General features: G+C 38.1%; 1 protein-coding gene across 2 annotated transcripts in view; it reads left to right on the top strand.

Annotated features, from left to right (window-relative positions):
- The window catches only part of Depdc1b (DEP domain containing 1B), a 56,841-nt gene that overhangs the window by 15,909 nt on the left and 15,484 nt on the right, over positions 1-25,448 (top strand). For both annotated transcript variants that reach the window (XM_070040947.1, XM_070040948.1), the window contains exons 3-6: positions 14,831-14,966; positions 19,192-19,319; positions 21,915-22,045; positions 24,100-24,147. In XM_070040947.1, coding sequence (XP_069897048.1) covers positions 14,831-14,966; positions 19,192-19,319; positions 21,915-22,045; positions 24,100-24,147 — 443 coding nt within the window. The remainder of the gene's footprint in view (positions 1-14,830; positions 14,967-19,191; positions 19,320-21,914; positions 22,046-24,099; positions 24,148-25,448) is intronic.

Here is a 25,448-nt window from a genome sequence, read left to right as displayed (position 1 = left end):
CAGGAAGGGCAGTCTGAACAAAAGCATTTCTCAGGTATTATTGACATAGGAGCAGAATAATAAAGTATACAGGCATTAATCAGTGCTTTTCAGGTCAGATTCTCAACCATAACTTTCTGAAGAGTAGGAGGCTACCTGAGATGCAGATTATAAGACTAGATTTATAAAAGTTGCTGAAGGGTGGTGCGTACCATTTTGTGCAGGTGTTTCTGGTGAGACTCAGGAAGTATAGCCTGTGGAAGCAGTTTTATGCAGCTAGTCCAATCAGCATTGTACCAACTGCTTTTTCCACACATATTCTGAGCTTTGTGGGTTTTTTTTTTTTGCTTTCAAAGAACATTTGTGTTTTAGGGTCTCTCTTAATTAGATCCTCATATACACAGCTTTCCCCTTTCCCCCTCCTTTCCATCCTTTCTCAAGCACCATGGAGTGTCATTTGATGCTGAGGTTCAGAGCTGAACACTTGAGTTAGAAGACAAACACATAATTTGAATTGATTGTGCCAAAGGCTGTGTTAGGATATGACTCCAGTGCTGTAGGATTTGGTTCTGCTTGAATCAGTCAGGAAGTAGTTTCTCCCAAGGTGACAACTGAGTCTTGATGGGTAACTGATGTTTGCCAGGTAAGGAAGGGAAAGCATGATCAGTGTGATCATGGGAAAGCATGATCACTTATGCTTACACATAAGTGGTGGGAGATGTGGTACAATTTGGAACCAACCCAGGGTTCTGCACATTCCAGGCAACAGTGCTGCCCGTTAGCTCCACTCCAGCCAGAATTTGCCTTCTATCTGTACATTCCCATCAGCCAGCACAATTTCTTGTATTCTCTGAGAAAGAAGTTACAGGGTTGGTTTGGAGTAGTTAGTTCCCTTTCTGATTGTTTAGTCAGCAAGCAGCTGTAACCACAGTCATATCCGTTCCCCAGGTATGGTGACTCTGCTCTGAGTGCTCAGGGAAGGAAGGACTCTAATAAACACAGGATTTGGAGTGAGGCAGCACTGGGTTCTAATGCAAGCTCTTGGCTCTTTGCTACCCACTCCTCATGTAATCATACTTCACTTGCTTGCACATTCAGTGTACCAAACAGCTCCCCTGCAACTTTGTAGTGTTCCGGTTGACTGTGCCAGTTGTTGGTGATAGAGAAGGAAAGAGGTAGACATGCTCCTTGTTGAGTCCTTGCTCCCTTTCCATTAGACCAAGGCTCAGCAGACTTGTTCTGTATAAGGTCAGAGTGAGTATTTGCAGTCATCTAGCCTCTGTTGGAACTGCCTGATTTGCAGTTGTATGGTGAAAGCAGCCACCAACACTATGTAAGTAAAGGGTCAGAGCTGGGTCCATGAACAAGCAAGTGATGGCAATTGGGCTGCAACTCATAGTTTCTTGAGGGCAGAGTCTGTTAGTGATTCTTATATTCTGTGACCTATTGGTATCTAAAATGTAGTAGGCGTTTACATTTCTTACATTCATGTGAAGTCATTACATGTAGATGAGTTAAATTCAGAAAAGATTCTGGTTTTAAATTGTTTGATTATTAATTTAAATTAAATTCTGATATTAAATTAAATTATAAGAAGATATCTGATAATTCTTTTGAATAGAGAAGATAACAAGATGGGACTCGGTATGCAAGAGATTTAATGCCAGGGGTAGGGGGAGCTGCTGGGAAGACACACAGGAAGGGAGGAGGAGTTGAAGGAGTGAACCCTGCTTCTATGATACAGGTCTGACCTCCAGGAAAACCGGGAGGGAAAGAAGTGGGTAGGTGAAGCCCAGGTCCACAGGATACAATTCTGAGAAAGTCTTGGTCAGGATGATGAGGTGACCTTAAGCAAAGGCTACTGTTGAAGGAGTACTATGTCTCCTGATGGTAATGACCTGGCTCTGCCACCTGGCTGTGCTCCTTGATGGGCTAGAAGCCACTTGGGGAAGTGGGAAAGATACGGCAGCTGGGGGCTGTCAGCTTCTTGAAGGGCGAGATGAGAGCCTGTACCCGCGTGGCCAGTCCGTGGCCAGTCCATTTCTTGGACCGCATGCATCTATTTCCCCACGCAAGTTTGTGGAGCTTTCCACCATAGTTCCTGTGGTTGCAGCTGATCTCTGCCTGTCTCCACGGCAAGTTCCTCACCCTCCACCATCAGCTGGACAGGGACCTGGTAAATTGACCCAGAAGTTCATTCCTCAGAGTCTGGAGCTTCCATCACTATACACTAACCTCTCTGTAGTGGCCCAGGAAGCCCCTGAGTGCCATGGCTACCACAGCCCACCTGTCTTCTAATCAAGGTCAGCTACCCCTGTTATGGTATCTTTCCTCTTCTTACCTGCTTGCTCCCTGGCCCTGAAGACTCTAGAATGCCACTGCTCTGCCCCCTGGCAAAAGAATGTCCTTTTTGGGGATAGGAATTCTAACTGCTGGGCATAGAGTGGGGGAGATGGGAAGCCAAGGTCCCCTCGCGAATCCCTGGGGGGATGTAAGTGGGCCTCTGCCTCTAGCCATTGGTTTCTAGTACATTGCATTCTTCCCAGGGGAACATGCCACCACGATTCCTAGGTTATTCTCTTGTTCTAGCTATCTAGGTTGTTTCTAATACAGTATTGTTTCCATTACTGCAAGTTCATAATGTATCTTTAAATCACGTAGTGTGGGTTCTCCACTATGTGATTTGGTTATGTAGTTATTTTGGTTCACTCTGTTTTAGATGCAACGTGATTTATTCTTATAAAACTTCCTACTGAGACTTTGAATGAAATTGTATGGATAAGAAGATCAGTTTGGGAAGATGTAACTTCTTAGTGTGCCTCGGACCGGCTCTGTCGGGACAACGGAGGACACCTAGTGGAGGAACTGGAATAGGTGGGGAGATGGCGCCAACTCTCTACCACTTGAGCCATAGCACCTTAGTGAAATTGAACCTTCCAAATCCTGAGGATGTTATATATCTTTCTATTTATTTAGATGTTTAATCTCAGATGTTAATTTAGATGTGTAATCTTAGATGTTTTGTATTCTCCCCTCTCCCTCCGCCCCCCTGCTTTGTTAAACTCACAACTTGCTTGCTAGGCGGTCTTATACTGCTTAAGCCACACCCTGTTGCTCTGGTTATTTTTGAGATTGAGTCTTGTGAAATTTTTCTCAGGCCAGTCTGGGCCTAAATCGTCTTATTTGTGCTTCCCATTGTAGCAGAGATGACAGTTGCATGCCACCTGTCATCAGCTTTTTTTCATTGAGATGGGTCTTGTGAATTTTTGCCCTTGCTGGTCTCAAACCACATTGCTACTTATCTTAGCCTTCTTTGGTCAGGATTACAGGGATGAACCACCATGCCCAGCTAGTAGTTTGCCGTTTTAAAGTTACAGGTTTTGCACTAGATCTTAGACTTAGATCTAGATAGTTCATGTTTTTTTTGATGCTATTGTAAATAGTTGTAGTTTCTTCTTTCCTTTGTAATTGTTTGTATTTCTTTCTCTTCCACATTCCTAAATTAAATTAAATTAAATTAAATTTTACATAGAATCTTGCTACGTAGCCCAGGTTGGTCTCAAGCTTGCCATCCCTTGGTCTTCTGAGTGCTGGGATTATATACATCCACCTCATATCAGTGTTGCATTACTCTTTTTAAAGTCAGAGATGTTTTATTTATTTTTCTTTTGTTGCATGGAATTTATTTTCCAAGTAATTCCTTTTATTTTAAAGACTTTCAGATCACCTCACATCTCCTTGTCTTAAAAATACTCATCAATCTTTTACTCATAGTGGAATTTTTATTCATATGTGATAGGGGAAAGCTTGCTTAGTTTGGCATCTATTTTTCTAGCTTCAGTCCCAGTCTCTTTTCCTTATTCACTGTAAGTTCCTGAGCCATTGTCAAGCAGTAAGCTAGAATATAATCATTAGCAGCTTTACAGTGTTTAGATGATGAGATACTATTTTCTCTTAAACACGTTCAGTAGATTTACAGAGGACCATCACAGGTGTGATTAACCCATGGGTTTTTGAGAAACAGTAGCGTTAGAATTTTTGTTGTTAGATTTTTCTTTCTAGTTTCTCTGTTGATATGAAGGCCTTAGGTAGCAGAGGCAAAGAAATTGGTGGACAAAAGCTGCGGATGATACAGATGTTTATTGTTACGGAAGGAAGAGTTTTAGTATAACATAGATTGTGAAAGGGAATGTGTGACATTGTAAGATCTGTGCCAAGCTTTGGAAACCTAGATGTCCTAGGATTTTTTTTTTAATCAGTTGAAAATTTTTTTATTTTTTATTTTGCCAGTCCTGGGGCTTGAACTCTGGGCCTGGGTACTGTTCCTCAGTTCTTCAGCTCAAGGCTAGTGTTCTACTCCTTGAGCCACAGTGCCACTTCTGACTTTTTCTGCTTATGTGGGACTGAGGAATCAAACCCAGTGCCTCATGCATGAGAGACAAGCACTCCACTTCTAAGCCACCTTCCCAGCCCCAGTTGAAGATTTTTAAAAAAATCAATTGAATAAGTAATGAATAACTGATTTCAAGTATGTTTGGCACAGGCTAGTAGTTTGGATATGAGTTATTTTTGATTGCTTTTTTTCACCAACATTTGGCAATGGAGGTGGCACAAGGAGACCAGGGTTGCTTTGTTGCCTGGTTAGCTAAGGCTTATTATTATTTTTCTGCTCCTAATTTTCATGTGCAAAGGTGGAGTTCTAGATACTCTTATTAGAGGTAAAACTTTTAGAGGAAAAACAATGGTATTCCACTAGGGGGAGCTCTGTTCCTTTTTATGCTCTCAATTATGTTGAGGAATCTTTCAAATATTGTATAGACTACATATGAACAGTGTGTGTCATGACAGTATACTGTTTCAATCAGTGCCTATAACTCACAGTTTGTGTCATTTTCTCATATCCCATCTGTATCCAGACTCTGGTGTTTATTGTACCATTTTTTTGGGGGGAGGGGAGGGGATTGGTGGTAAAGTATACATGTGTCCTTAAAGCAATGTATCTGTTTTGAACTTTTTTCGTTTGCCAGTACTGGGGCTTGAACTCAGAAACTTACCCTCTTCCTTGGCTTTTTTGCTTGAGGCTGGTGCTCTACTACTTGAGCCATGCCTCTACTCTACACTTTTTTGTAGGGTCTGCTCCTGGATGGCGAGCAGACTCTGCCCTCCTCACAGCAAAGTCTCCACCCAGTACCTGCGTTACCTAGGCAACTGACACACCTGGAAGAGGTCACATCTGCATCTGCTGAGATCACATCTGAAGGTGATGTGGCCACACCTTTCTCCACCCATACCCTAGATAAGGCTAGCCCAGGCCCAGATGCTCTCTCTCCCAGCCGAGTCGAGGGCCAACATGGCCTGGTGCCAGCCAGAACAATGAATAAACCTACCCCTTACCTGAATACCACCTGCGTGCTGCTGTTCTTACTCGAATGCCTCTTTTTAAAAACCTAACTTTTTTTTTTTTTATTGTGAAAATACTGTACAGAGGGGTTACAATTACCTGGGCAAGACAATGAGTACATTTCTTATCAAGCATTGTAGCCTCCTCCTTTGTTTCCCTTTCTTATTTTTTAAGCTGATTAATTGAAAGTAAGAGTTTCATGGACTTTTCTGCTCAAGCTGACTTTGAACTGAGATCTTCGTATCTCAGCCTCCTTAGTATCAAAGATGACAGGCATTTGCTTTTATATAAAATGTGTCAAAGTATGAAAGTATGTGTTATCTTTTTATCTATCTATCTATCTATCTATCTATCTATCTATCTATCTATCTATCTATCTATCTATCTATCTATCTGTTTTCTGTGCTGGTTTTAGGGGCTTGAACTTAGGCTGTAGTTGCTGTCCCAGAGCTTCTTTTGCTCAAGGTTAGCACTCTACCACTTGAAACACAGCTCCACTTTCAGCTTTTTTGGGATTGTTTATTAGAGACAAGAAGAGTCTCACAGACTTTCTCCCTGGGTTGCTTTGAACCATGATCCTCCTGTCTCAGCCTCCTCAGTAGCTAGGATTATTACGTGTGTAAGTCATGTAATATGATTTTAAAGATTTATTTGTTTTGATGTGTGTCATAGATCACTTGATTCTCATGGCTATTTCTTATATTAATATACCACATGCTGCTTATCTGTTTTTCTGTTAGTGGAGATTTGGATTGTTTCCTATTTTTGGTTTTGCTATTAATGAACAATGCTGCCATGTAAATTTATTATTCTTTTTGAATATACTAGTGTGGCTTTTGACACCTAGAGTCACTAGGAGTGCATTTTGATCTGAACATATGTATATGTTCGCTGTTGCTAGGTAGTGACAAATCATTTTCCATAGTGGATTTGCTAATTTTTTATTCCAGTAGTAGAAAATACTTGATATTGCCAGATTTAACATTTTCCTAATTTGGTGTGCATGCAGTGTCATCTCTTGTGATGTTATTTTGATTTTCTTGATTACTAATGAGACTTTGATCCCATATCTGGAGTTTCTTGGTTCACAGTATTTGCCTTTTTCTATAGATTTTTTTTCTTATGGATTCTAGTAGTTTTAAAAAATGCATTTGGCACAGTAATCCTTAGTTAATTATATGGATTGTCAAGATCTTTCATTTTCTCTTTCTCTCTTTTGTATTACTGGGGCTCAAACTCTCAGCCTTGCTTATGCCAGACAAGCAGTCTACTACTTAGTTACACTGCCAGCCCTCACTTTTTACTTTATCTGTGGCATCTTAAAGGACAAAAGTTATTAATTTTAGTGTAATTAGATATATCAGTACTTTTCTTTGTGACATATAGTTTAGATGTCTCAAAAAGTCTTTATTACCTAAAGTCAGAGAGATACTTTCTTCTATTTTTACGGATTCTTTTTTTTAAATGGTAATAACCTCTTACTTTTAATTAAAATATTTTTTTACCACGAGTAGCTACAAAACACTTTGTCTTGAATTGTGAAACAAGTGAAACTGAGTATTAAATGTTTTTTTAAGAGAATGAATAAGACTTTGTTTGGACCTCATCAAAACAATGTACCTGAACTTTAAAGCAAATCCATATTTTTATTGAAATCAACTGTCAAGTTTATTTTTTCACCAAAAATAACAGCAATTTTTTTCTGTATTATTTCTAGACAGATCAACATTTATTTTGTAGGTTTTTCTTGTAAGTCAAGAGGAGGCAGTAGATATAATCATGGAGAAATACAGAAACAGACAAGTTGGCTGCACATATAGCTGGCTATGGATTCTGTATTGACCATGAAGTGGAAGTGTTCAACATTTATCTGCTGATAAGCATATGAAAATGGAGGCACAACAAAGGAAAGTAAGCAGCAACAGAGGCTCTTCCATTGAGATTTCTACTGTAGCTTGTTTCTCCAAGTTCCTTTGATAAAGACAAAATCTACACTGAAACCTTTGTGTGTATATAGATTTTTTTTTTTGTCGGTTGTGGGGCTTGAACCCTGGGCCTGGGTGCTGTCCCTCAGCTCTTCAGTTTAAGGCTAGTGCTCTACCACTTGAGTCAGAATGCCTCTTCTTTTTTCTGAGTGGTTTATTGGAGATAAGAGTCTCATAGACTTTCCTGCCAGGGCCGACTTTGAACCGTGATCCTCAGAGCTCAGCCTCCTGAGTAGCTAGGATTACAGGCATGAGTCACTGGCGCCTGGCATTGTGTATAATTTTTTAAATCATATTTTTTATTATATGTAAGTAGTTGTACAAAACAGCATTCAATGTATCAATTTCTAAGTACAGTCCATCTTAATCAGTGTCACCCTTTCATTATTCTCCCCAAATCCTTATATTATGCTTGTATATTCTTTAATGTTTTTAACCTGTTATATTTCTTGTGAAAGTAATAGACTTTCATTTTCAAAAAAAGGGATTATGACCAAAGACATAAATAAACCAAGGTTTTATTTCATCATTTTCATTAGGAATTGCTCTAGTTTTTTTATTGCGAAGAAATAGTGTACCTCATACTTTAGTGGCTTTAAGTAAGCATTTGATTTTGCTCATGGATGTTGTGTCAAGAATTTAAGGAAGAACAGGGACAGCGCCCAGGCCCAGAGTTCAAGCCCCACAACAATAAATAAATAAATAAATAAATAAATAAATAAATAAATAAATAAATAAAAGAATTTAAGGAAGAGCTCATCTAGCAAGTTGTCCCTTACCTACAGTATATCAATTAGGCTAGAACATTTTTTCTTATATGTTAGCTTCTTTCTCTCACAAGTGTGCCTTTGTGCATCCTGTTCTGTCTCTATCTTTCCAAATGAAGTTTCAGTCTGTAGGCCTGAACTTCTTGCATCATAATGTCATGATCATCTTTATACTTTCATGGTAACTGGCCTCTTTTGTGTCCCAACGGTGAGCATCTCCAACGCAGATATTCCCAACAGGCAAGAAGAAAAGACTTCCACGTATGCAACTATAACCTCTTTGTACACTACCTTGACAATAAAATTAAATTTAAAAGATGTGAAAAAAAGAGAAGACTTCCAGACAACCAAGGTCTGCCTGGACCTGATAGAACATCATTGCTGATGTATTGTGTTAGTTACAGTCATCACCTGGCTCACTCACATGGGGTGGGGCTGTAGAAATAATCTCTTTCTGTTGATGGGTACTATCTAAGTCACATATGGGACCAGAAGAAGCATATAGGATGGAAAACACATGGGATGTGAAGAACATATGGATTGGGAAGAGCACATGTGATGGAAGAGAGAATGTTGTGACCATCCTTGGAAAATACAGTCTGTCAAAGTTTGCCTCTGGCTCCATTGATACTCCTTTTATTTGCAAACTACATTTACCTCCTTCCACTAGACTCCTCTAAGTTGCATTTCAATATAGCATCAAATTCAGTGATCATTGGTCCTTAGCATTGTTTTGAAATGTAATTATATACATGGCTGCCATTTCTTGATTAGAGCAATGCTCTGTTTCCTCCAGTGATTCTAGGTGGTTCCTGGCTCTAGTTTCTAATGTTGGCTCAGCATTCTGGTTATACTTCCTTTTCATAAGAAATAGCCTTTGTTTGCAATGCAGTATCTTTCTGAGATTCTCTTTGCTTATAGATTGTTGATTGTTTTGGCTCCTCATTTTTGTTTGAAAAATCCAGTGGATGTCATTTGAACTGTTCCAGTACTTGGTAACTCTGCTAATACTATTGTCTGAAGAATGTGGGGCTTTCTGCTGGTATCGTCTTATCTGGTGATTTGCCCCACCAAACCAAGTCTCATTCATAAATCTCTTAGAGACAGCTTCTCTATCTTGGGCTACTTTGTAAGTCTACTATAATACAATACCCTGAAGAGTCTTAGACATATATGATATAATATGGAATCTATTTGGTATTTGTCCCCACATGTTGTCATAGAGTGCTTAAAAATCCCTGGAATTTCTTGTACAATAGGAGTATCTTGATATTCACAAAGAGCCAGTGCTGAATGAAAGGAGTAGGAAATAAACCAGGGTAAAGGAGAGAAAAGTGTTTTAGTCTTTTTTTTTTTTTTCGTTTCATAAAACCCTGATAGTTTGAGCCTTACATCTTTCTAGATTGTAGCTAAAATCTTAACAGCCAGGTATTAGTGCCTAGTTTGTAACTATATTTTACTAAAAATACCGTGGATTTGATCTTGGCACAAGATCATTTTACTGTGGGAACCTGTACTGGGAAGGACTGGGCATAAGAAAGCCTGTTTTTGAATCTTCTCCTTTGTATCTCCTCTAAACAAACAGGTCCTTTATTAGTTTAGCCATCTCTTGTCACCATTAATCCTGGGAAAGTCCTTGGCCAGGTGACGGTTTTGTGGAGATCTTTTTTACTACCAGGTGAAATGGATTTTAACTTCCAATAACAAATTCCTTACTGTTCTTCCAGGCTTTATAAAGTTCTCCTGAGTTCCTTCAGGCTTCCATTCAATTCATTCTGATGCAAATACCACATACTTCTCTTGTAGTTAGTTATCTGTTGCACCTGAAACCATGGTAAAGCTACTGGCTTAAAACATCCATTGTAATTTCTGCATAGTTGTGTGGGTTGGGAATTCAGGAGGACTTAGGTAGACATTAGCTGGGACTGCCAAGAGCCCATTGCCAGAATGCCTTTATTCATAACTCTGGAGTTTTGGTGTTCCTTGACTCAGTTTCTCTCCACAGAGTATCTCATTATCTAGGGCCTCTTTCTACACCTTCCCTATTGTACAACATAGTGGTCTTAGGGTAGTCATACTTCTTACATGATGGTTGGTTTCTAAGCAGGAGCTCTGCAAAGAATGTGTGACAGGAGAGCAAGAATTCCAAGAGACATAGAGGGTTCAGCCCATAAGATCGAATGCTTTTGCCAGTTGTGATTATTATTATTATTATTATTATTATTAAAGCCCTTTGAGGGACTCATTAGACTCCAGGGTAGAGAAATATACCCTGCCTTGTATACTGTAGTGACAGGATCACACTTCAGAAGAGTGTGGATGTAGGCTGTTCACTTTTAAACACCTTTACAATGTAAACATCTTTGGAAATGTGGCAAATTGCCACGAGCATGCAATTTCATTTCCCCTAAATGGATAATGAGTTGACCCAGGGCAGTTTAGAGCAGTTCTTGCTTTCCCATTCATCTATAAGGTCTACTTCATCAGAGATCTTCTTTCTTACATGTGAGATTGAATGTTTGTTTTAAATTCTCTTTGTTTAGGACTTAGTACCATTCTGCAGGGGACACTGGCAATGTCTGGGATACTGCTGATAGTCAGCGGTGGATAGGACAGCCCTAAATCTGGCTCCAGGTGTCATAAAGCTGAGATGAGAAACCAGGGTTTGTGCTGTGAGGCTTGCCCTTCTCTATTATTCTTGTTAGCCTTCATATCCCGTAAGCCAAGTCACCTCACTCTGGTTTAAGAAGGTCTTCATTAGTTTTGTTCCTTTGCATTTCCACATACATTTTACAACCCATTTATCATGTTTGTGCTTGGTTTATTGGTAAAGTACCTACCCAGTAAGTGTGAGACCCTGACTTCAAACCCCAGTCTACACACACACACACACACACACACACACACACACACACACACACACACACACACACACACACACACACACACACACACACACACACACACACACACACACACACACACACACACACACACACACACACACACACACACACACACGAAAAACCAAAGACTTAAAAAAAAATCATGTTCATGAAGAACTTTTTTATTGTCATTGGACTTTGATTATCCCTGCAGATCTGCCTGGGAAAAATGGACACTTTATGATATTGAATCTTCTTATTCACTAACCTGATAAAGCTGTTTCTTTATTTAGTGTTTTGAAACAGGTTCCTACCATGTAACCCAGGCTGGCTTCAAGATCCTTTTGTTGTCAACTCTTGAATTCTGGGATTTCAGGTGTGGGCCACTAACATAGTAAAGGGGGTTGGTTCTAAGTCTTTTGTACAAAATGTTTTGTTCTCACAGCCAGTTAATAAAGCTTTAAAAAAGCAAGGCTCTTAATAAATTGCCATCCTATCTTGCACCTTAATCTCCCACGTGAAATATGTGACATTTGAACTAGCTCTGCTCTAATAGGATTTGTAGCTCCCAGATTAGGTGATTAAAATGTCAGGATTAAATTGGTAACTTTTAATGCACAAAAATCAAAGTGGCCCACAAGAGGGAGCTCTTCTTCATTTTGTCTCCAGCAAGGTTGGCAGACTGGGGTGAGAATTGATAGTTCACTTGCTAACCACTAGCAGCAGCTGTGCAAAGAGCTCATCTTCCGGGGGTGGGGGGGGGGGAAGAGGGGGAGCGCTGGAGAAGAGAGTCATTGGCGTCTCTTCAGTTATAGGAAATTCTACTTTGGTCCTAGGAAGATAGTACTTTTGAGTTTGGGGAAAACAGAAATGTAGAAGGAAATTTATAGATCATCCACTTGAGTTCTTGGTAAATGAGTAACATGATTTAGTCTTCTACATTCCACAGGGACAGTTCTGGAACTCAGGCATAAAAATTTTAAGCCATAGTTGAAGAAATGGAATTGAGGGAGTGAAAATAGCCTTTGGTGGTGGCAATTGTGTTTAATGTGTAGGTGTGGGGTGGGTGGGGAGGGCTCTAGGGCTTGAATTCAGGGGCCTGGACATTGTTCCTGAGCTTTTTTTTCTCAGAGCTATCACTCTACCACTTCAGCCACAGTTCCACTTCTAGCTCTTTTGGTAGTTAATTGAAGATAGGAATCACATGGACTTTTTTGTCTGCCTGGCTTTGAACTACAACCCTCAGATCTCAGCCTCCTGAATTAGCTAGGATTATACATATGAGCCACCAGCACCTGGCTGTGCTTAATTTTTGGTGAGTTGAGAGATGTGGATGCTCTGTGAACTGCTGGAGTTGTATGCAGTATTGTATGTGTGTATACATAAATATCACAACTTAGAAGCAGAGCTCTTGTGTGACTGTTAGCTGCTGTGAAATTGTATTGGAGCTGTGTATGGCACTGTGCACCAGCAATCCCAGCACTTGAGAAGCAAATCCAATGTGAGTGTGGTCCTGTCTTAGAAAAAAAGTAATAAAAGGAATAAGGAAGCTGGATGGATTTCTGTACGCTAGCTTTTAATTGCTAAATAGGACTACCTTAAAAAAATCCATTTAATTTATATTTTAGACTATCTTGGGAATGCCTACCTTGGTAACTTGATTGCCAGACATTGAAGCTATCTTGCAGTTTATTTATCCTTACTTGATTTAATGATTTCCAGGCCTCATCTTTTTTCCCCAACTCAAAACTGACTTTTGCAATGAAGTGCAGTTATTAGATGTTCTTTTCAGAGAAGATGAAGCTCATCTTCTCCATTACTCATCTTTTCTTGTCTCTTGTGACTTCTTAAGTGTGTTTCTGCACAGAGTTTATTATTTGTGATTCTCCTGATTCACCTTGATATAAGAACTTCCTTGAAAACTATAGACATCTAAAAAATCTTTGATTCTGCATTTTCTTGAAGATTAAGATGTTTCATTATTGAATTACTTTTCCCCATGGAAATCATGGGCAAGATTTTAAGAGTTTATTTTCTTTTACATTTTCAAACTCAAAGGTCAACCATTTGTTGATTTCTGTGTTAACTGTTAGACCTGGATTTCAATAGTTAGATCTAGATTTCTTGTATTCCGTGTGTGTGTGTGTGTGTGTGTGTGTGTGTGTGTGTGTGTGTGTGTGTGTGTGTGTGTGGTGGTGGTGGTGGTGGTGGTGGTGTTGTTGTACCAGTCCTGGGGCTTGAACTCAGGCTCTGGACACTTTCCCTGAGCTTTTGTACTCGTGTGTGTGTGTGTGTGTGTGTGTGTGTGTGTGTGTGTGTGTGTGTGTGTGTGTGTGTGTGTGTGTGTGTGTGTGTGTGTGTGTGTGTGTGTGTGTGTGTGTGTGTGTGTGTGTGTGTGTGTGTGTGTGTGTGTGTGTGTGTGTGGTGGTGGTGGTGGTGGTGTTGTTGTACCAGTCCTGGGGCTTGAACTCAGGCTCTGGACACTTTCCCTGAGCTTTTGTACTCAAGTTTAGTGCTTTACCACTTGAGCCATAGTTCTACTTCTGGCTTTTTGGAGGATAATTGAAGACAAAGGTTTCATGGACTTTCCTTCCCTGGCCAGCTTTAAATCCTCAGATTTCAGCCACCTGAGTAGCTAGGATAACAGCTATGAGCCATTGGTGCCCAGCTTTCTTGTATTGCTTTTGCAATGCAGTTTTGTGCTTTGGTTTCTTCTGTGGTGCGGGGATGGAACCCAGGGCCTCCCACATGGTAGGCAAATGCTCAACCACTGAACTACCTACATCGCCACCCCCAGCTCTGCACTGCATTATGTTGCAACATTATCTTTTTTTTGATACACTTTCAGAAAAAAGTTCATCTGAGAAGAATACGAATTCAGTGTTTATTCAGTGTTAGTTGTTTATCTGGTATTGTGTAGTCCAGTTTTAAAAGTCAGGTGATTTTCTGTCTTAATCTAAGGAGTGTTAACACACAAAAGGATTAGGAACAGGAAAGGCATACCGAAAGGCAGAATACAGACACTGGGCAGCTTTCTAGATCCTTCAAGATACATTTCTAAACTGTACTTCAATCTCTGTGTAATGTATTGATTATTCAAGAGAAGGAAGATTCATGTTTACTAGAAATATCTACAAAAGTGAATATTAAGTGCTGGGTTATAGCTCAATGGCTGAGTACTTGCCTAGCATGTGCAATGGTCTACGATTTACAACCTTGCAAGAAAAACAAAAGTTAAAAGTGAACATTAGGCCAAATACATTATGTGTTCATATACTTACTTGGTCTTAACAAATAATATTGAAGATTTCTCTATCAATGAGTTCTGTTTAGAGTTTATCATCTGTAAATTTCTGCTGGCCTTGTAAAGATTTCATATTTAGTAAACAAAAGGCCTCTCATACTATTAATCACATTTTTAGAGTTTAGTGTGGTGGTACACTTGTAGTCCTAATTCACAAGGAGGCTGAGACAGAAGAAAGATCACTTAATTCCAGGAATTTTGACTATCAAACCTCCATTTTTTAAAAAACAAAACAAAATCAAATCAAATAACAAATGGTTCATGTATTTGATAACCAGAAAAAACTAAATCAAATAATGTTTTACATATTTGATAACTCTTTTTCTCTGTAAATGGTATTTGATGGACATTTGATGGACATAATAAATGAACATTTTATAATTATTTTTAATACAGCTATCCATGTGGAATAGTTTAATGAAACAGGAGCTCATTTCTTATATGAATTGTTGAAATACCTGTGTTTCTTCATTGCCTAAAATAATAGAACATTTCTTCTTGGCTTTTAGATTTCCTCCTTCCTCACCTCTGAAACCATATCCCAAAAAGCCACCATACCAAAAGGATGTTATTAAATTTCCAGAATGGAATGACCCCCCACCAGGCACTTCACAGGAGAACATCCCCGTGAGGCCCATTGTGATGGTAAGTGCTGAGACAAAAACCAAAGGCCCACAGCAGGGGGAACCATCTGGTAACCCACAGCTTGGTCGTTTTTCTATTGGTCCCTCATCCACAATAGTCTGGAAGTTCTGTAAAACAGTAGCAAACACACCTGTCAACAGCTGAGAGATTAGTTAACAAAGAAAGATTGATTGGCTCCTGCAGTTTTTACTCTTGCCTGCTGACATTTTGATGGGATATAGCTGGTATTTGTCATCACTTGTTCAGTCAGATGAGCTTTCTGTTAAATCTCCTTTGTAATTCCCTTTTCCTGACTGTTCTGTATTTACTTCTCCTTTTTGTTTTCTCTTAAGCTTTGTTATAATTAGTGTCAGCTGTGAGAGGGTGGGGCATGGTATATTGTGTAGTGGCCCCTGACAAAATATACAGATGAAAGTGGGTTCTTCTGGTGTTGGAAAACTTGAGTTCACTTGAAGTGTACTATCTCTATATAGCTGAGGATGTCTTTGATGTAGAGATCCTCCTACCTCTGCCTCCTGGGTGATGGGATTCATCATTCCTTGCTGGAAGAACAACTTAAGAATATCCAGCCCAGGGCCTTGAACATGCTAGGTATTCTACTACTTGAGCTATGTCCCTAGCATGAAAAAAAAATGTTTTGTAAGGCCATTCTAAAGAATTTTTCTAATGCTAATGTTTTAAGATAAATTTGTTTTCGTAAGACAGAATATCCAAAAGTGGAATATAAGCTTCAAGAGATCAGGTACATTTTTTGAACATTGTGAACATCATATCAACACCTAGTATGGTTCTACAAGTAGAGTTGTTATTCAGTAAACATTTTCACTATAAAGTCAACTCCACAGTTTTTGGATAGTCAGTCTTTGTTTTATGATGAAGTCAATTTTAAGTAATATAAAAAAAGAATGAAAAAGTTTTAACGAGATTGTATTATGTCTCAGTATGGAGAGAATAGTTAACATGCTTAGATGACTTGAGAAATAATGACATCAAGGACAGAGGTAAGGACTTCATAGTGGCCAGCCGGTTTGTCAGAGATGATCATGAACTTGGTTTAAATTTGATGGTAATGGTGGCTTATACTGAGTGGGTGTCTTTAACAGTAAAATGGAACTAAGAGGTCAGATTTTATTTAGAAGTACTAAACTATTTATAAAAACTTGTTGGGTGTTCTTGTATGACAAGCATTGTTCTAGAATCTATAGAGACAGTAATATGTGACACAAATTTTATTTTAAAAGGCTCAGAGCCTAGTGAAGCATAGAATAGAAATAAACACTTAGAAAACAATTACCTGCATGCTGTTGAAGACATTATTTCTAATGACAGTATTTAATTAATGACTCGGTGGTAGAAAAGCTCCAAGAGATCATGTACATTGTTTGAACATTGTATTAACACCTAGTATGACTGTGTAAGCAAAGCTGTTATTCAGTAGACATTTTGCATTATAAAATCATCTCCAGTGTTGTTTATACAAGAAATAAAACACATATTAAATGTGTTTTTATGCCATTGATAAAATGGCTTCCATTCTCTGTTCTCCTGGGTTCTGTGTACTTTTCATGTTCTCAGTGTCCCACCCAAAGACCAAATGTTTATTAACACTCCTCAATCTACTGTTCTAGGCTTTGTTCAATGACAGTTTCTTTTATGTCCAGTTTCAATATTTTCAGGAGGCCTAAAGTGGGGCCAGAGTCCTAGATTGAGTGATGTCTTGAGCCTTTAAATCTTCAGTCTCTTCTGTATCTGCATGAATATTTCTTTTTATTACATAATTCTTGCCTTGACTTTTCTTGTACCTCTCTTTCATATATGTAGTAGGGCATTAGCTTTCTATTGGTATGTCACCACAAAACTAGATTTCCTGCTTCTGGAGCTCTGTCCTAAGGAAGAATGGTGGAACTGGATCTATTCCCTCATGGGGGCCTTGATACAGAGTTTAGAATGACAAGGTCAATGGTCATCAAATAAGCAGTTCATCTTTCTTAAACACTTGGACTTGTCATTCCTTTCTACTATTTTTCTTTTTCTTTCTATTTTTTCCCAGTTTACTCATTTTTGTTTTGTTTTGCCCTATTTTGTCTTGTTATAAAATAATAAAAATAAAACAGAGCCAATACAATTATTTGTTGTATTTGCTATGGGGGCAAACAAACAATTCTAATAGGAATAGGAAGAGAGGCCTCTGAAGCCAGACTGCTGGGTTTGAATCTTGACTTCACTCATTACTGGTCACTTGAACTTGTTTCCTTACTTCTTTATTTCTTCTTTTATCCTTACTTCTTTATTTCACCTGTTTGTGTCTAAAGTTTTCATATCAGTGAAAGTAGGAAAATACTACCTTAGCAGTAGGGTTGCCACGAGAAGCAAGAGAGGCCTTAGGTATAAAGTGCTGAGGATAGATCTTGGCGTCCAGGCTCTCAGTAACTTTGGAGTCCTGTTGCTGTTATTAATTTATTATATAGAGTTGTTTTTAGGCTGAGAAAAATAAAATGAACTAACCATCATACTATCCCTGTAGCTGAATCATGTGATTATTAACAGTACACTTGTGTCCTTGTTTTCCATATATGTTTCTAACCCACAATGAGGTTGGGCTAGCGGTGTTTGAAGCCTGTGTTTTTCATTTAGAACAGTCTGTGATGCCTGTTTTTCATGTTATTAAACATCTGACTTCATATTAGTGTGTATCATTAAACATCTGACTTCATATTAGTGTCTGTATCATTAAATATCTGACTTCATATTAGTGCCTGCATCAAATATAAAAGTAATGTATTTTATTTCCCAGGCTTTACTGGTAGGTTTCCTGTTTTTCAGCACATGAACAATGTCCTAAGCAGTACTTTCACAATATAGTCATTATATTGTTTTGGAATATCTTTGGAAGTAGCTTGCTAGGCCCACATAAAAGTATACTTTCAAAAACAAACACCAAGTTTACATACTTAAAAATGCACACATCCGTCTGTCCTTTGAATTTCTTTTGTAATTCAGTGGTTCTTTAAACACCAAAGCAAAACTAAAAAACCTAATGAAAAAATACTTTCCCACTCACTTTTTTTTTTTTTTTTGCCAAAAGTTTTCATAGGAACTCTTTGTCAATGACTTCTAATAGGTTTGCTTCTAAAGGTCAGATTTCTCTGTGATTACCCAAAGAACATTTTGAGACTTAAATAATGTGATACACAATCTATAAAATACAAAGGGAGCCTGTCATTGTTGTTTGGGGCAAAGATGTTTATTAGCTTTTCTCCTTCCCAGGAATCGTGGGCTGTCAATCACCCTTAGCTATCCTATGGGGTAATTTGTCCTGCTGAAGGTAGCCAGGATCGGGCTGCTTTCCAACACTATGCTTATTTAATACTCTATACAGCTAAGAAGAACGAGGAAAGCTTCAGTGTGTAGGGGAGGGATGGATCAGAATGTGGAAAGGGATGACATTGATCAAGATGTATTATATTAATAATCTGCTTTGTTAAATAGCAACTCCTTTGTACAGCTACTTACGGAATAAAAAGCAAATAACAAAATAAAAAAGGGAGAGAAGTCTTAAAGGTAAACCACTTTGGGGCTGGGAAGGTGGCTCAGTGGTAAGAGTGCTTGCCTTGCATGCATGAGGCCCTGGGTTCTATTCCTCAGCACCACATAAGCAGAAAAAGCCAGAAGTGGTGCTGTGGCTCAAGTGGTATAGCGCTAGCCTTGAGCTGAAGAGCTGAGGGACAAGTGGTATAGCGCTAGCCTTGAGCTGAAGAGCTGAGGGACAGTGCCCAAGCTCAGAGTTCAGGCCCCACAGCCCACAACAAAAATAAATAAAATAAACATTTGAATTTTACTTTAATCACTGTACTTGGACAATGTGAATTTAAATAGATACTTCTCAACTTAATTTTGAGTTAAGAGAATTTTATCCCCATGATACCTTACTGATTATTTGGAATGCACAAAGGACATATTAGCCATATAATGTTATATTTATTGCCTTAGCTATTTTGTAGTTCATGAATATATGTTTTATAACATGACCTAATCTTAAGAATCTTCTCTACTTCTCTGGGGTCCAGGCAAAGAAAGTTAGTTTGTAATTCTAGTTATTACTTTAAGTCAAATTAGAGACAGCCAAATCAAAGACATTGCTTATAAAACCATTATATTGAAATATTGTTTTCTTTTCCTATCTGTTATCCTTTCATCCCTTCTTCTCACTCCCTTGCCCCACCAGAATTCTGAGATGTGGTTCAAACGTCACAGCATTGCCATCGGAGAGGTGCCTGCCTGCCGTCTGGTCTACCGCAGACAGCTGACTGAGGCCAACGTGGAAGAGATATGGAAGTCTATGACATTATCATAGTATGTACCTTAAATATTATATTTTAGGAATTCTTTTTGTTCTATTTTGCCTCTTCTCTCTGCATAATTTTCTGAAATTATGTTTTAAAACCTCAAATCGTGTAATTTGTACCTCTGCTATTTAGCAAGTGTAATTGAACTGAATTCTGTGAATTTTTTGTTGTCATTCACTTGTTAAAAAAGGAATTTAAAAAGTTGTTAAACTTTTTTGGGTCTTTTTTTTTGTTTGTTTTGGTTGCTGCTTTTTATTTATTTTGGAGACAAGGTCTTACTTTGTAGCCCAGATTGTCAAACTCTAGTGATCTTCCTGCCTCAGCCACTCACAAGTGGTGGAGATTACAGGCATTGCCACCATATCCAGCTGAGAATTCCTCAACTTTCACCTAACACAAAAATCTTGGGATTAAACCCAAAGATTCATATGGAACAATAAAATACCCTGAATAGCAAAACTATCCTTAACAGAAAGAACAGTGCTGGAGGAATATCAATACCAAATTTCAAACTCTACTACAAAGCCATAGTAATCAAAACAGCTAGGTATTGGCACAAGAACAGAGTTGAGGACCAATGGAATAGAACTGAAGACCCAGAAATGAACCCGCTGACCTAGAGCCACCTAATCTTCAATAAGGGAGCTAAAAAAATAGAATGTAAGAAAGACAGCCTCTTCAGTAAATGGTGTTGGCAAAATTGGTTAAACATCCTTAGAAAACTAAAGCTAGATCTTTATCTATCACTCTGCACCAGAATCAACTCCAAATGGATCAAAGACCTTGGAGTCAAAGCAGACACCCTGAAAACATTACAGGAGGACTAGGAGAAACTTGAGGGCTCTTTGGCACAGGCCAAAAATTTTTTAATAAAGACTCAGAAACGCAACAAATCAAAGAAAGGTTGGACAAATGGGAATGCATGAAACTGCAGAATTTCTGCATAGCAAAGGAAATAGCTAGCAAGATCAATAGAAAACTTACAGACTGGGATAATATCCTCACTAGCCATATGATAGACAAGGGTCTCATATCTAAAATATACTTAGAACTCAAAAAATTAAATCCCCAACAACAAATCCTTAAAGAAACAATTGCTAAATACAGAGAAATTTCTCTGAAGAGGAAATAAGAATGGCCAATAGACACATGAAGAAATACTCAACTTCTCTAGCCATAAAAGAAATGCAATTCAAAACAACATTGAGATTCCACCTCACTCCCGTTAGAATGGCTATAATCAAGAACTCTAATAACAACAGATGCTGAAGGGGATGTGCCAAAATGGAACTCTACTGCATTGTTGGTGGGAATGTAAACTCGTTCAACCATGGAAAGCAGTATGGAGGTTCCTCAAATGACTACACATAGAGCTCCCCTATGACCCAGCAACCTACTTTTGGGCATTTACCCAAATGTTCACAAACAAGGCCATACTAAAGCTACCAGCACAACTATGTTTATCACAGCATTATTTATCATAGCTAAGATATGGAACCAACCCAGATGCCCCTCAGTAGATGAATGGATCAAGAAAATGTAATATATATATATATAGGAATTCTATGCCTCCATCAGAAAGAATGATATCGCCCCATTTGTTAGGAAATGGAAAGACTTGGAAAAAATTATAATAAGTGAAGTAAGCCAGGCCCAAAGAAACATAGATCCTATGGTTTCCCTTATTTGCAATAACTAGTGTAAGTCTAGGACAAACAGAAAAGGTCAAAAGCTATGTACATATGACCAGATAAGATGATGTGTGAAATGAACCCCGGTAGGGACACAAGTGGTTTTTTATTTCTTGCTATTGTTTTTTTTTAACATATTTAAAATGTACTGTGTGATTTATTTGTTTCTCTTGTATGTTCTTCCCCCACGGTATAGCCCATATTTTCACTGTATTTGATGTCAGTGCCCTGCATCTTGTATATACATTTTCTGATTTGGGGAGGGGAAGGGAAATAACAAAATGCTTAAATAAGGATATAGGTAAATCCATTATAACAAGAGATGTACAAGACACTATGTTGAAAATGAACTTTACAACTTGGGGGGGCGGTGAGTGGGGAGGGAGGAGTTGGGGAGGTGGGGAAGGAAGGGATGGTAGGGGAAAAACAAAAGAGGAGGTAACAATGCTCGACAGGAAATGTACTAATTACTTTACTCATGTAACTGTGACCCCTCTGTACAGTATTTTTACAATAAAAAACATAAAAAAGAATTTAAATAAAAATCTTGGGCTGTCTTGGGCATCTGAGGTAATATGTGTAAAATTAAACTTAACAATATTGTAGTAACTCTTTTGTTCATGGAGATGTACTAGGACCATTTTCTCACCATTAAATAAGTTGGTTTTTTGTTCTTACAATATTTTTATTTATAAAATTATTTGCTTAGAATTTAGGGTATTATATTATAAAGTAATTGAAATATATTAAGGGTAAAAAATACCTTTTAAAGTTTTTCATCATAATCCATTTGTAATCTTTTGCCTATAAAGGTTGGGTAAAATGCATAAACTAATGCATCTTAAAGATTGATCTTCGCATGCAAATAATGGTTTCTAAAGTAATTAATTTACTTATATTTATCCTTTTAGTTTACAGAAAATCCTTGGCTTAGATTCCTTAGAAGAAATTTTAGACATCAAACTTGTCAACTCGAAGTTCATCATCCATAATGTATATAGCGTTAGCAAGCAGGGAGTTGTTATCCTGGATGACAAGTCAAGTAAGTGCATGAAACTGTTTGTTCTTGGTTGACCCAACACATGCTGCACAGATCAGCTAGCAATTCCTATTTGGCTTTTTCCTAACCATAGAGAAGTTTTACTCCGTCATTACATACATCCTTTGACATCCTAGTGCCTTTTAAAAATGTTTAGACTAAGGAAATGTCTGAAGAAAATGATTTCTATGAGAATGAAAACCTTAGCAAGATGCATTTAGCAACTAGTTTATTGCTAACCCTCCTAGGCATTAAGTGGTTACATAATATCCACATGAAAAGCTCTGGGAGTTTTCTTGGGGTCTGGTTACATTTAAGCTTTTACTTAATCCTTTCATGATGATGTTTCTATGTTACATTAAGTCTTGATTTATATACTTTTTTCCTATTATTATTGCTATTATTGTTATTGTTATTGCCAGTTCCCATGTTTGAACTTTTGTTTGGCTTGCTCAGCTGGAGTGCTACCGGTTGAGCCACACTTTCTGCCAGGGTTTTAGTTGGTTATTTTTGGAGATGGAGTCTGGAGGACTTTTCTGCCTGAGTTGGTAATTCCATGGATCTCTGTCTTCTAAGTAGCTAAATTACAGGCACGAGCTATCAGCAATTGGCTCTTTTTTACAGAATTCTTTTTAATATGATAGGTCTTTAAATGCTAAGGCTCCTATAATTTTTTCTCTAAGTCTGCTTACAAATCAGAAAGAGAAAAGATATTTAGTTGTCATCTAACCTAGTTTTTGTCTTTGTTTTGTGTGCCAGTTCTAGGGCTTGAACTCAGAGTCTGGATACTGTCTGTTAGCCTTTTGGTTCAAGACTAGCCCTCTGCCAATTTAGCCACAGCTCCACTTCAGCCTTTTTGCTAATTAATTGGAGATTACAGTATGATGGTCCTTCCTCTCCAGGCTGGCTTCAAATAATCCTAAGGTCTCAGCCTCCTGAATAGGATGATAGGTATGAGTCAATGGCCCCTGGCCCTAACCTAGTTTATTCATGGTACCTATAAAGGGCCACAATGCCCACACTGATTTTAAAACTTCTTTCTATGAGTAAGGGTTACCAAAATTGGATGGACTCTTTGATTTGTTCTTTTAGTATAAATCCTTGATGCTAAAAATTGGCTGAACTAAATGACCTTTGATATGAGAAACTAGACTAATACTTTCTGGGTTTAAAAAATACTATTATTAAATTCAGGGCTAGAGGATCCCAGGTAGTAGACAGAGTGTACCAGAAGGAGCCTGAACATGTGAGAGAGATGTTTTTCTAGGCCATGTCTTCTGACAGAAGCAAAGCCTGCCTTTGAAAGTGGAAACCCTTCTCCTTTCATAGCCCCTGAATCAGGAATAGAGGTTACTGTGAGACAGAACTTCTTGAGCAGTGGGGTTCAACATGAAACATTAAGTTCCAGAGAATAAAGGGGTAGGGATAGTCTTTGAAACACATCCATGTCCTTCCATATCCTCTGAGTACAGCAGGTAAATACTGTTAGTTATTCCTGAGATGACCAGTCATATTTAGTTTTATTAAAGTCTTCTGAAGGAAGAGAGGATTTTTACAACATTCATGCTGATTAGATATAGCTCAATTAGACAAGTACCTTTCTACGTTTACAGAAAGTAAAGATAACGTGGCAGTACGGGACTGGCCCATCTTGTCAGTATCTGTGGCCAGGCCAAGAGGGGACAGACTGCATTCAATAATTCAGCTTGGTGTTTTTATAGCAATATGACTTATTCTAAGGCTGTCCTACTACAAGTTTGCTTGTTGACTTTTTTTTCCTTCAGGAAAAACCATATTTTATTTTTTATTTTTACTGACGCTTTTAAAGATACTTCTTGTCTTTAGCGAAATTTGTTGGCATGATTTATATAAGCACAAGTTATAATGCTACTGCTAAGAAATAATTTCTGTCTTTTAAATGTTCGAATTCATAGATTAGTGCTATGTTTCCTATTACCTGGGCCGAATGTACATTGTTATAATACCAACTATGGATAGAACTCCCTGACTTGTATAGAATTGAATGGCCGATCTTCTTATTCTCATTTCTCCTACAGGAGAACTTCCTCATTGGGTACTGTCAGCCATGAAGTGTTTGGCCAATTGTAAGTACTAATTATCTTCCTGTTTCATGAAATTAACAGAAATTAATGCCCAGAGTTAGAACATAGTTTTTCTCAATGACCTGTGCACTAATTTGATACATGGGAATGGGCAGTTAATTGTTTTGGAACCCTTGTGCTTTTAGTGATACATTTGCAATTCAGTGAAAGGTCTGAGTTATAGAAGAATTTTAAATGCATTTCGTCCTTCTGTGTTTAATAGATATTATCACACTATAGTTAAGTTTATGCTGCTTCTGGTGAAAGAAATAACTGATAGTTCATGTAATAGAGAAACAGATGCCTGTTAACAGAATATAGATATTTCATTCCTAAAACTGCTGACTTGTGTTGCTAAAACATATATTGCAGTACCCACAGAGTTTGCATCATCAGTTTGTCTAGTAGTTTCTATCTATTTGCTCCTCATTAGGGGCTGGCCCAACTGATATGCAGCATGTTCTGCAGAAAAACAAAAAAAGACATGGCTCAAGAATTTGGCTGCCAAGACGTGGAAGCATGGACCAGGGTGATGGTCCTACGAGGACTTCCATAGGCATATGAAATCCATCTCAGGAATGTGACATCCATTTTAGTGTCTATCATTGCCCTGTGGATAAATAGGCTATTAGAGAATCTTACTAACAATACCGCTTTCTTGGGATTTTTGACACTTAACCCAAGGAAGGGATTGTGAAGTTTAATGACTTTACACTAGCAAGTGGTTTTTATGACTTCTTTACTTTTGTTGGTTGATAATTGGGGATATCCGAGCTTAGAGGGGTGTGTGAATCTCAGAGATATTCCAGAAAACTATTTTCTTTCTTTACTTTTGGGCAGGACTCGTATGGACAAAGAGAGGTGTATAAGTTCTTGCATTAGTGGACCCTGAATTATTTATTTCACTGGAGTACATGGTTTGATTATAGGTTGGAAGTAACTACTATGTTAATGTGGATGATCTTAGTGATTCTGTGTTGAAAATGACATATGCAGTATGAACATGCACAGCAACATTAGTTTGTATGAAACCCAAAGTTTTCTTGGTTTAACTAATTAAAAGTTTCATTGGTGTTTGGTTTAATATTTTGGAAATTATGATATGTAAATTATAGTACTGTGGTTTTAGCTTGGGGAAGTGCTTTTCATTTTTCTTGCTCAGCCTTTTGAAGTGAATTAAATTGAAGTTTTATCTTTGGCCAGTGTTGGCAATAAGGAGTTAGAAGGTATAAATGGGAAGTTAAATTACTCATTTCTGAACTCCTGGCACATGAAAGATTTGGAAGTTGATCATTTGGGAATGT

This window comes from Dipodomys merriami, unplaced genomic scaffold (genome assembly GCF_024711535.1).
Source record: "Dipodomys merriami isolate MVZ:Mamm:240054 unplaced genomic scaffold, mDipMer1.0.p SCAF_30, whole genome shotgun sequence".
Taxonomy (NCBI): Eukaryota; Metazoa; Chordata; class Mammalia; order Rodentia; family Heteromyidae; genus Dipodomys; species Dipodomys merriami.
Note: the sequence above shows the minus strand (reverse complement) of the source record. Positions and strands in the feature narration are given on the sequence as shown.